Raw genomic sequence first — 12,169 nt, forward strand, 5'->3', positions numbered from 1 at the left:
GTTAAGTTGTGAAAGAGCTTATTGAACCCTTCCTGACTGAACTGGACATTGAAATTATTAGATAGATCAACGGAAACCAAATTGGACAAGTGTGACATTTCTAACGGAATCCTTCCTTTGAACCAACAATAAGAAAGGTTGAGATGAGCTAAGCTGACTAACTGACCAATCCCTTGAGAACCCGAAAAGCCATTAAGGGAAAGATCGAGTGTTTGAAGATGACGAAGCTGGAAAAGGCTACTATTTGGATGTAGAGTTCCTCCAAGTCTGCTGCAACTGAGGTCCAAACCAATGACATGGCCAGTTAAGAGATTGCAGGTAACTCCATCCCACTTTCAACAATCCATACTAGTACTATTCCAAGATGTCGTCTTAGAATAGGGGCTACCACAATCATAGTAGTCTGTCAGGCTAAGTGAATGCTTAAACTGTAAAAGTGAAAGGGAATCATGAGAAGAGCAAAGTGGATCACCAAATGAAAAACAAAAAACCACTTCAACTGCATACACAAATTGTAAAATTACAAGAGACAATAGTATTCTCTCCATCTCTCTCTAATTTCTCTTCTATGTCTAATACCAAATGTAACTAATTAATAAAATTGAAAGATGTTATGTCATTTATATAGACAAAAAAAAACAAGTATGTAATTGCATTGTTCCATAGAATCTGTTAAAACTAATGTAAATATAATAATTGGAAACTGTTTATAACCAGGTGTGAATAATTTACGAGTTCAATTTTTATCACGGAACTTGTTCAATTATAATATGAAAATACAAATTTTATAGGTATAAGTCATTTTTTGAATTAATTAGTATAAAATCAAACATGGTAATAGTTTTATTTATATATGAATAACTTATTTTCAAACTAATCATCAAATATTAAATAATTAACTTATATAAAAATAATTTGTTACTTTAATAACACTATCGAACGAGCCCTAAAAGCAGTACAGAGATGACTTTGAGTCTTCATCCTTTTCAGTAGAGCTGTCAAAATGGATTTACTCAATTCAATCCAAACGGGCTAGAGAGTTAATTGAGTTGGGACGGGCTGACCCTTTTAATTAAAGGGTCAATAAAAGAGCAATCCAACTCAGCACTAAGCGGGCCACGAGTTGGCCCATCAATCAAAAAAGAGACAACATTTTTCTCCTAGAAAAAAAACGAATGTTGATGTCCGATGAACACGACATCAATACATACATAAATTCATTCATGAATTACATATACTTCAATGAAATTTACAAAACAAATATATAATAACCAAGATACAACATTCAGATGATTCATCTGAGCGAAAAAACGTTACATAATTACTATTTTCTTAAACAAGACAATAAAGGAGAAGTGAAAAAATGAAGCATAAAAACAAAAGTAAAAGAGGTCAAAGATTTATAATTATAATGGAGTAATAGATTTTGGCTGATAAGAAATTTAGTCGGTTAATGAACCTAAAAAAATGTACATATGTAAAAAATATAGTATTTATTTATATTGATATTTTAAAAAATATTTATTAACAAAATCTTAAGAAGTAAAACACTATTTAAACTTATAATAAATATTTTTAAAATTCACAGCGAGCGTGGCTGGCCTCTGAGACTTGCAAGATAGACCAAATGAGGCTTAGCTAAAAAATCTCGTTCCTAAATGGACTGAAAAAATTGAACCCAACTCTATTTAATTCAAAAATTAGATTGAACCGCCTTGGCAGATCAAATCCATTTTGACAGCTCTATTTTTTTAGAGACACTTTCCAGCTCTGTCTAGACAATTCCAGTCAAATAACCTAACTTAGAATTTTACGTATCAATGTGTGTTTCATGAGCTTTCCTACTGGACTTTGCTACTTTTATCATCAAATTAAATGAATGAAAAGTAAAATGATGACATTAGTAGCCAATAGGAAACATACATGATAATTATATTGATCCAAGCTTTTTGGTTGATTTTTCCAAGTAACTATATTTACGTAGAAAGGGGGAGTGACGTGACATCCCGACCCTGATGCTACGCTAGAAATTTCTATACCATCATTTTCTTATTTACCTAGACTGATTAGATGTATCATATTATATTTTTGCTCCTTTTTATATCTTCCGAAGAGAGAGCCAAAATATTACTCCATTCAATGTGAGTTTAACTTTTTTAAATAATAAAAAAATCTATCTCTCTAATCTTTACTTGTTATTGATATTTAGGTTGTCTTGTTTTTTTCTTGTAGAAATATCAATTAGTGGAAAATTGCTTATTACTCTAATTTAAGTACAATATATTTAAATTCAAAAGGGGTAATTCCTTATTTATACATTTATTGAAGAAAATATTTTACATTGAATGTGGCCAAACTTATTTTGGTGTAGTGATCAGTGATGTGTATTAATTTATGAAGCAAAAATTTTATAAATTGAATAGAATTAACACAACAAAATGAACTGATCGGTTGATCTCTGTAATTAGTAGCAAGTTTACACGAAAAATAGAGGTATCAGAAGCTTCAAATTTTGAATCCGCCTCTAAACGAGAATGCTATGTGTGTTTCTCGTGCCACTCTTAAATTCACATCCAGCATTTATGGTAGATTACACTGGCTGTCAAAAATTCAAAGCCTAGGAACTGAAACTAACTATAAAGAAATAAATACATAACTTTAAGGGAATCAACACCTATAATATTTGGAAAATCTGTCACACTGACAAAATCCTACTCGTTCGATTCAGACTACAATCAAGAAAAGCAAAGCGGATAGAGTCTATAGTCCGCCACAGCAAGTGAATGCTTGAACTATAAAGCTGAACACTTAGCCATCTTTATCCACCAAAGGTCATCAAGGGTAGAAGAGAAATGGTCATGTAATAATCTCAACAGAAAAATAGTGAAAACTCGATACATAGTGAATATTTTACTTGTCAAGAACATCAAAAACCTCCTATAAGTTTCGTTTTCTTCTGGTAGTACAAATGTAAAGGGAAGAAAAAGCATACAACAAGAGAAGAACACTCAATGCTTGCATGGAGGCTGGAGCTAAACCTACTAATCATATTATTTTGATTGCTGCATCTTAAGAATCATTCAACTACAGATCCTAACCACTGGAAGGACAAAATCAAGAAAATTGAACCCACCATTCGTTTCTCTCCACCGACAGGTCTAAATGTTATACATCTTACTACTCCAGCATATGTAACTCAGCTATTATCGCATGTTGCCCTCTCGCAGCACGTCGATCATGTCATATATCCGCTTCTCTTCTTTCAATTTCACCTATATTAGAATCATACATTGTTATTCTATTCTATTTTGTATAAACAGCAAAGGTCGATAAAACCCTGTGCAAAAACAGAAAAAGGTGCTCCTATGTCTAACTGATTGTGTTCCTTGAGATACATGGTGAAACGGCAGTAATGAGAAGCTCTTGTAAGTTTGGTTTACCTTCTTAGCAAGGAAAAGTATAGCATCAACTGTTCCCTCTGCATAGATTGATCTACCACAAACATTGTGCTGAAATTCAAAAGAAACACTGAAAGAGAGAAACCAAATCAATGTCTGTTCAATTATCAAAGACATTGGCAACAATAAAAAGAAAGCGGATAGACAGTATTACGTTCCGTCTGGTGAGGTCAAATGNTTATTGTCTGTTCAATTATCAAAGGCATTGGCAACAATAAAAAGAAAGCGGATAGACAGTATTACGTTCCGTCTGGTGAGGTCAAATGGTACATATGGAAAGCATGGCCTAACAAGTACTCTTCTGGTACACCAACCATCTCAACTTGTTGCACGGGGTCTCGTATTAGTTGTACCTGATAGAATATACATGAGGATAACTAGAATATTCTGAAGGGGATTTGAGAATATATTAACTTCAATGCATGTTATAGAAGAAGTCAATTTCAAGGCTTGACAACAAATTGAATTTCTCTATATGCTCCAACTCCAATTTAATTTAATCTTTATATCATTCGTTTTCATTCTCTTTTCCTCCAAAAAAACAGAAGACCCTGAAAATCTATTAGACCTTTTATCTTCCATTTCATTCTCTTCTCCTTCCAAACTTAAAAGATAGTTTGGAAATATTCAATAACTGAATTGGCAGTCTGCACCACCACTTAAAGATGGAAAAAACACTCAGACAAGTCTAATGGAACACTTGTGCCATACAGGATATATAATCTACTCTAGACATTTTGCTGATATTGAAATAGTGCAATGGATTTAAGAGAACGTGGTGAGTTCTGCTAGATGAATGTCCATGAAAGAAGGAGAAACATAAATCTGCAAGTTACCTAGAAGAATGTGTGTCCCAAGAAATGGGCCGCAGCAGGGGTAGGGAAACCCCAAAGCCAATTGGCACTATGGTAAGATATAGGAACTAGATGGAAAAAGATATTATATAGGAGCAAGAAGGATCACAATAAAGTGCCAGGGACGATGATAGCTTTGGAAGAAAAGTGGATGTTTTCTTTTTAACTAAAAGGGAAAAAAAATAGTGGATGTACTCTGTTCTCTATATCTAACAGATCGGGGTCACCTTTTCAGAAATTTGACTCATTATACAGAAAATTTTTAAAGCAATAGCCCCCTTTCTTAAGCAATACACGGGATTAGAGAGTGGTGATACATATATTGTACTAGTCGTTTACCATCAAATCCTTTCATGAAGCCCATTGCAGTTACTGAAAACATAGTTAAAGTCAAAACACAAATAACTTGTTTGTGGCAGTTATTGCCACTCAACTTGGCTCCAGCCTAGACCTGAAACTCCATCAATGACTATGCATTTAGATGCCTTTCACCTACACTATCAGATTCTTTCCCAGACAACTTATTTACACCGGACACTAAAGTTGGGGGCATTAGAAATTAGTCAAGTTGTGCAAAGATGAACTCATGTTCGTAAAAGCATGGAAGACCACGATCAAATTCGTAGAGTAGCATTTTCATAAGAGAGTTCACTATTTAGTGAAAAGGAAAAAGTCCGGACGAACTAAAATAGTAAAACTGGAATGGGGAATGGAAATTTGAGGGTATGGAAGAACCATGATAGAACAATGTTTTGTTGTTATTGAATAAGCAAAGCAGTAGACGCACCTTATCCAAATCAAAAGAAACACCTAGTTTCTCAAAGCAAGAGATAACAGCCTTCGCAGTTCCAGAAGTGTCCAGTTTACTTGCTTGATGAGACTCCATCACCTTATAATTTGATGAAGAGGGTCAAAATTCAGATGACAATCACAAGATACTATAAATCAAACTAAATGTCCTGTTAAAACATTGAGATGAATAAGACTATAAAATGATCGATAAATAAGGAAATAAGAAAGGGTAAGCAAATAAGAAAACAAGATGCACTATGAATGTACAGATATATAGAAAATTAGACATGGAAATAAGCATACATTGCATATGTGGTTGGATACCCAGATTTATCTCAATCAAATAAAATATCTTATTGTTAAAAAGCACAATCAGAAAGAATTCAGAAATCCAATAATTCTTCGCAGACCAGTTACTTCATATTTCAGTGATATAAGCATGACGTTTGTCCACTGTATCTCAAATCAGAAAATAGTAAAAGAAACACTCCTAAGAAGACGGTGAATTGCTATGTTTAATCCAGGAGCATGCAAATAGCCAAACCATAACCTAAAACACAGGCACGATACCTTGTGGATACTAAATGATCTAGTACTAGGCATTTGGACAATATCTGGTTGAAGTTGAACAAAAAAGAATTTGAAGATGAAGTTGAAAAGGAGTATTTTGAAGTTCAGACATTTGCAAGTCATTTAAGACCCCTTAATGCTCTGCCTATGTCTCTCCATCCATGAACCGCAAGAGGCAAACTGAAACCCCAGTTGTGAAAGGAACAGCTGCTTAAGAGCTCATAATTGAGTGAGGAACAGCCATTTTATTCGCGCAGCAGTCTAGATTTAAAAACAACTTCTAGTGGCCCACTGGATCAATCACACATGCAAACAACTGGTGGTTGGTCTGTCCATTTCTACTGTCCAATTTGCCCAATCACACAAAAAGTCCAATTCTGCTGTCTGCCAAAAAAACTGATTTTGTAGAGCACTTCAAAGAAACAAACAACGAGTTCCAGTTCTTCATGGTAAAGTGTACTTCAGAAAGTAATTCCCAATAGCTTTAACATCTTCTACAGCAACATTAAATATTAAAAGCCAATATGCAAATATCCGGATGAACAGAATTTATGTTAACCTCGTATACATGTCAAGGAAAACATAAACTGACATATCAATGCAAGTAATGCAACTAAGAGCATTTTAAGGTAAAAGAATGGAAGCATGGACAGAATATAGTCAGCATTTCAAATCACTATGAGATACAAGAGTTTGGAAACCAACGGTCAACTAGCATGGCAAAGGAGACAAACCTGTAAACTGTACCCAGAGAAAGCTCCAGGGAATTGTTCTGCCATGATTTCCATGGCTGCGAGAAAAGCTACCACCTAAAATAGAGCCAATCATACAGGTATACCTCCTGTTAAACTACAGTCTGGCACACAATAACAACAACAACATACCCAGTGACAAAAGAAGAGCAAAATGTCTAAACCTGCTTTCCCATTTGTGGGGAGATCACAGCATAAACTTTTGAGTCTACCACTGTTTTGTACAGCTTCTCCCTATCTCCACCAGTTGTTCCCATTACAAAAGGCACTCCAACTTTACAGTATAATTCAGCATTATCTGCAGGTTCATGGTGGAAACAAGAACATTACAATGGCTATGTCAATGGAATCTCCAGCAAAGAATGCAATATATATCATTTTGGTGCTTTCGTATTTTTATATCTCATTGCACACCCTCTACTGTCCTCCACTAAAGACATGTGTAAGAATTATCACAGAAGCCTACCTATGCTGGCTAAATTTTATTTATAAGAACCTCAGAATCAAGATGATTGAATTTACAGACAAACTTTGAAGTTTAGCATTTTACAGAAAAACATTATAAAACTTCACCTGACACCAAAAATTTTAAGTTGCAAGGAAATCTAAATTTTACAAGAGAAATAGTCTATGTTTTCCTCTCAACACAACTGTGGTTTCTTTCTAACAAAATCATCCAAAATATTAATAAAGGAATGGTTCTCCATTTCTGCCCATAATACTTAGCTTCTGTTGGTTCCAGCTAGCCACTGCTAGCTCACAAACATCATTCACTGAATACCATAAAGCTTCCAAAACATACACACAATTTGCTAAGTTACAATGTCGCAAGATATATCATACAGACCCAGCAGAAGCTTCACAAAAAAGTTGCGCAAGCTGCTTTGTGTTATTAACCATGCCTCATCCAAAAGCTAGCCACTAAAAACATCATCTCTGTTAGGGATTAGGCTCTCCAAAGAATTTTCGGTAGCCGCTGAGTAGATTGGCCAATTTCGAGTTTCTGCTCTTGTCCACATCATTCAGCCCCCCTCGCCTATTCTTGTGAAGCCATAGTTCTTGTAATTTGTCTACTTCCATTCCCAAGACTAAATATCACTTTGAAAGCATATGTTAAGACTGAACTTGCTTCTTCTAATAAGCTCAACCAATGTTGCTAATCTTTTTTTTTCTCTCTTTTGATAACAGATAAATCCCGAGTCTAGTAGCACACGCTTTGAAACTTGGTGGATAATGTACCCACTACCTTTCTCCACTTAAATATCATGATTTTGGTTGAGGTAGGGTTTAAAGATGTGATTCGTGTCTAACCAACATACACGTGATGAACGCTGCCACTAGATCAAAGCCCAGGGGCAATGTTGCTAACCTACTGTTTATGATAACACGTGGATATGCTTCTGTCAAGATTGTGATTCCACACCATTAATAACGAAACAACATTTATAAGTAACAAATCCCTCTCGGAAGGTCTAAAGTAGTTCATAGAGAATGGTTGACCTTATTTTCATATGATAATGTCCAAAAGTATATGTGCATTGACATCAAACACGAAATATCAAAACAATAAGATCAATAAATCTATAGCATATCATAACAGCCTAAAGATATTGGAAAATGACAAAACTCAGCAGATTCAAACTGAATTGCTGTATGTCATTGGCATATCGCCGTAAAGTATTGAAATCTTGTCTTACCATTCACTGCAGCAGGCAATGTGTAGTCCACTACAATTAGATTAGGGTGTTCCTCAAAGACAGAGGACAAGAGGTTTTCTCTATCCGAAGGACCATGCACAATTATCTCTTTTCCACCCGCCTCCACAGTTTTTCCTTCATCTTGTGGACCACCAAAACATATAGGCACAGGTTGAAGTCCCGCAGCGATTGATGCTTCAAGAACTGCCCTCCCCATTTTGCCAGTACAACCATTCACCTTCACATCAAAATAAAACAAACCTAACTCAAACAGTATTACATTGCTAAAACTAGAAATCAATTAACAACACTGTAATTTAAAATCATTGGCAAACATATTAATTAAAAAAAAGCAAGGAAGCTACCATTATAGGGAGTGGCTCGATTTTTGATTTAACTAAAACCTCAACATTTTGTGCTGGAGCAGAACACATCTTCACCGAATATTTTCGACCTCGAACAAAACTATTGCAGCCATTTTTGCTGCTTGAACTGTAACGCATTCCTCCTCCATTAATGTAAAGTGGAACTTTGATGATAGCCCACATTGTTTAACTGCAATACAATGAGAAAGCACACACAAATTATAAAGATTTTGACTCGTGAGCAAAGACACTCTAGGGTTTTAAAATTATCGGCCAAGTGTAGGTGTTATTTTAGTTTTTAGGACATTGCTATAAAATTTGTATAAATGTTGTACTTCATTAAGTTTAATTTTACAAAATGATTTATATTATGGAAATTGTAAAATATTTTGTGTAAATCAAGTTCTGTAATAAAAGATAGTAGTAGAATTATTGGAGAAAATTAAATTGATTTTTTAAAATAATAATATAACAATCCTTTTGATACTTTAATTTTTGAAATTATAAAAATAAGTACCTTAGTTTTATAATCACAAAGACTTGTTCTTTAATTTATGAATCAATAAACGTAATAAATATATATATATATATGGAAAGTGAGAATAAGTATAAAAAGGGAGAGATAAATGCTTTAATTAATTAACAAAAAAAGGGAAATTTATCTAATTTGCTTATCCACTCTGAAAAATAAACCAAATTCAATTTTTTTTTAAAAAAAAAACACATAAAATTAGTAGTAGTAACTTAGATTCGTGGGCCTTAATATATTGGGGCCTAAACCCAAGGTTTTAGCAGCGTTGTGGTCTGGCTGGCCCGCTATACATTGATAACGGTATATTTTATTTTATTTTTATATGAGATTTTTTTTAAAAAAAATTATATGAGATTTAAAATGATAATTAACAAAAAAATATATATATACATAATGTCTCCTTTTAATGAAGATTATCAAAATGCTACATTATATTAAAAGTATTCAATATAAGTTTTAAAAACAAGGGCTCTAATCAATGATTAGAGCCCTTGTTTTTAAAACTTATGTTTATTTTGATTCGTGATTAATTTATATAAATAGCAAATTAATAATCTAAAATAAATAGAGTAGCCAGGGTTTGATTTAATTGTGCTTCATAGCAAAAAATTGTCAAGCGCCTCTCTCCCTAATATCTCGCTCGCCACTCTCCTCCAATCTCTCGCTCGCTTCCTCACTTTTTATACAAACACAAGTGTATAAAATTATTTCTAATTGTATAAAGCAGAGAAAATTGTATAAATACATATATTTTTGTTTCCCTCTCTCCCCTCTTCCAGATCTCGCTCGCACTCTCCCAAATCTCGCTCGCCACCCTCGCCTTTCTCACTTATACAAACAGAAGCGAAATGTNCTCGCCACCCTCGCCTTTCTCACTTATACAAACAGAAGCGAAATGTATAAATTGTGTTTCTGTTTGTATAAAGCATGAGAAAATTGTATATACACATGCAAGTACATATATTTTCGTCCTATACACTTATAATTATACAATAAAAATACTCTCCTGCCCAGTTTCATTTGTCTTTCTCTCTTTCTCGTTTTATACAATTTTCAAATTGTATCTAAATTCTCTCTTTCTCGTTTTATACAATTCGATTCAATTGTATATTCCTTGTCAAGTCACATTTGTCTTTCTCTCTTTCTCATTTTATACAAATTCAAATTGTATATAATCCTTCTATACACTTATAATAATACAATTCGTTTTATACACTTCGTTTTTATATAGTTCTCTGCCCAAGTGTCTTTATCTTTCTTGTTTTATACACTTCATTTTATATAATTTGCTTCAACTGTATATGTATAGCGAATTATTCAGTTTCTATGTTTACTATAGAGCGCAAATATGCAAACTTTGTTATAGCATACAAATATGAATTTTTTATTTGCTATATGTGAAAGTTTTCCTTCATACAATAGTGATAAAAAACAATTAGGTATTCAAAACAAGTAAATGTTTAATTCAGTTATATTTTTAATTAAATTATTTTTATTCATGAAGTTTGACCTTCTCTAATTTATCTGTTTTCTTTATTATCTTTGCATATGAAGACTTAAATTCAAATTTAATTTATGTGAAGATCGAGAAAAATTATATCAAATGTAGTTTCTGAAATGCTGAATTTCATACAAAATAACCAACAAACAAAAACTGTTCAACCCTACTCATAATCAACAACCCAAACGACCCCAAAATTGTTGTTTGATATATAGTGATCTTCTTGACATTTTGCAAACAAAAATATGGAATAAATATAAATAAATATGCGACTAATAATTGTAACAAGATTTAATCCCTAATTTATATGGTCTTTCACTATTGGATGTGGTCATTGTGATCAAGCACTATTACAAGCTGGGAAAGGGAAAGGGACAATCGATGGATATTCAGTGAAAATATTACTACAAAAAAACATTTTGATACGACAAAAGAAACAACTGACTAGCTTTATAATATCATAAAGAAAGTAGATGATTTGACCCTTTCATCATTTGATAGGTAGTCCCATAGAGTTGTGCAGATATTAGTAATATAGTAATGACAAAAGAAATAACTAGTTAGTCTTATAGTATCATAAAGAAAGTAGATGATTTGATCCTTGGTCATTTGGTAGCTAGCCCTACAAAGTTATGCAGATATTAGTATTGTATATTAATTATTAGTTATATAGGTATTAGTTATATAGTGTTTAGTTATGTAAGATTCAGTTATACATACATACTATGTAGGTATTAATTATCTAGAGTTTAATTATATAGAAATTATAATACATTATTGAGCAATTTTTATTTCTTAATTCCAAAAAAAATTAGCGAGCTAATATTTGTTATGACCATTAAAATAATCAACTATATAAATTACACATTAAAAAAATACCAATAGCTAAAAATAATAAAATAAAATGATAAAAAGTAATTAAGTAATTTGTATTCAATATGATTAAGTATTTAAGTAATAGGTTATCTAAGTTATTTTTTAAAAAAAAAAACTAAAAAAATTGAAATGTGTATTGATGGTGCGTTGTAAAAAAACTATGCAGAGAAATTAATTACAAATAATAATCACTCCCTTACCACCAAAGATAACAATTAACAAGAATTTAAGAAGATAAAATTATCAAGCAGAAAAACTCATAGTGCCTTCTTTTTACATTCATTAAATATTTGATTTGTTGTAAATCAATACATATTTAAAAGTAAATCGACAGTGATAGATATATTATTTACTATTTTAACACATGTATAATTAATACACCATAACTTGTTCCACTATCCCGCATAAGTTATATATAGATTTTTTCACAAGTTATACAAATATTAAATATTAATCATGTAGGACTACAAAAAGCGCAATCAAACACCGTATGAAATTAATACATGAATAATTTTTATATAACATTTAAAAAGCTACCAATCAAACATTGTATAAAATTAATACATAAATAACTTTTATACAATATTTGAAAACTTACCAACCAAATTTGCAAAACAAACATTATATAAAAATAATACATAAATAACAAAGTAATTCATATATTAGAAGTAGCTTAAGCCTGCTATCAAACGGCCTTAATGTCTCCTTAAAATAAAGATATGAACCTTAAAATGGCTTCTATTAAAAAAGTATATATATATATATATATATA

General features: G+C 32.3%; 1 protein-coding gene across 1 annotated transcript; it reads right to left on the reverse strand.

Annotated features, from left to right (window-relative positions):
- Positions 1-2,842: 2,842 nt before the first annotated feature.
- LOC107008530 (4-hydroxy-tetrahydrodipicolinate reductase 1, chloroplastic-like) lies at positions 2,843-8,778 on the reverse strand. The gene is made up of 8 exons (XM_015207613.2): positions 8,489-8,778; positions 8,124-8,361; positions 6,591-6,724; positions 6,409-6,483; positions 5,100-5,201; positions 3,702-3,811; positions 3,441-3,528; positions 2,843-3,272 (listed from the first exon to the last, which is right to left on the reverse strand). The coding sequence occupies exons 1-8, from the start codon at positions 8,669-8,671 to the stop codon at positions 3,204-3,206; spliced, it is 999 nt and encodes a 332-aa protein (XP_015063099.1). The 5' UTR covers positions 8,672-8,778; the 3' UTR covers positions 2,843-3,203.
- Between the last annotated feature and the right edge of the window lie 3,391 nt (positions 8,779-12,169).

Source organism: Solanum pennellii, chromosome 1 (assembly GCF_001406875.1).
Source record: "Solanum pennellii chromosome 1, SPENNV200".
Lineage (NCBI taxonomy): Eukaryota > Viridiplantae > Streptophyta > Magnoliopsida > Solanales > Solanaceae > Solanum > Solanum pennellii.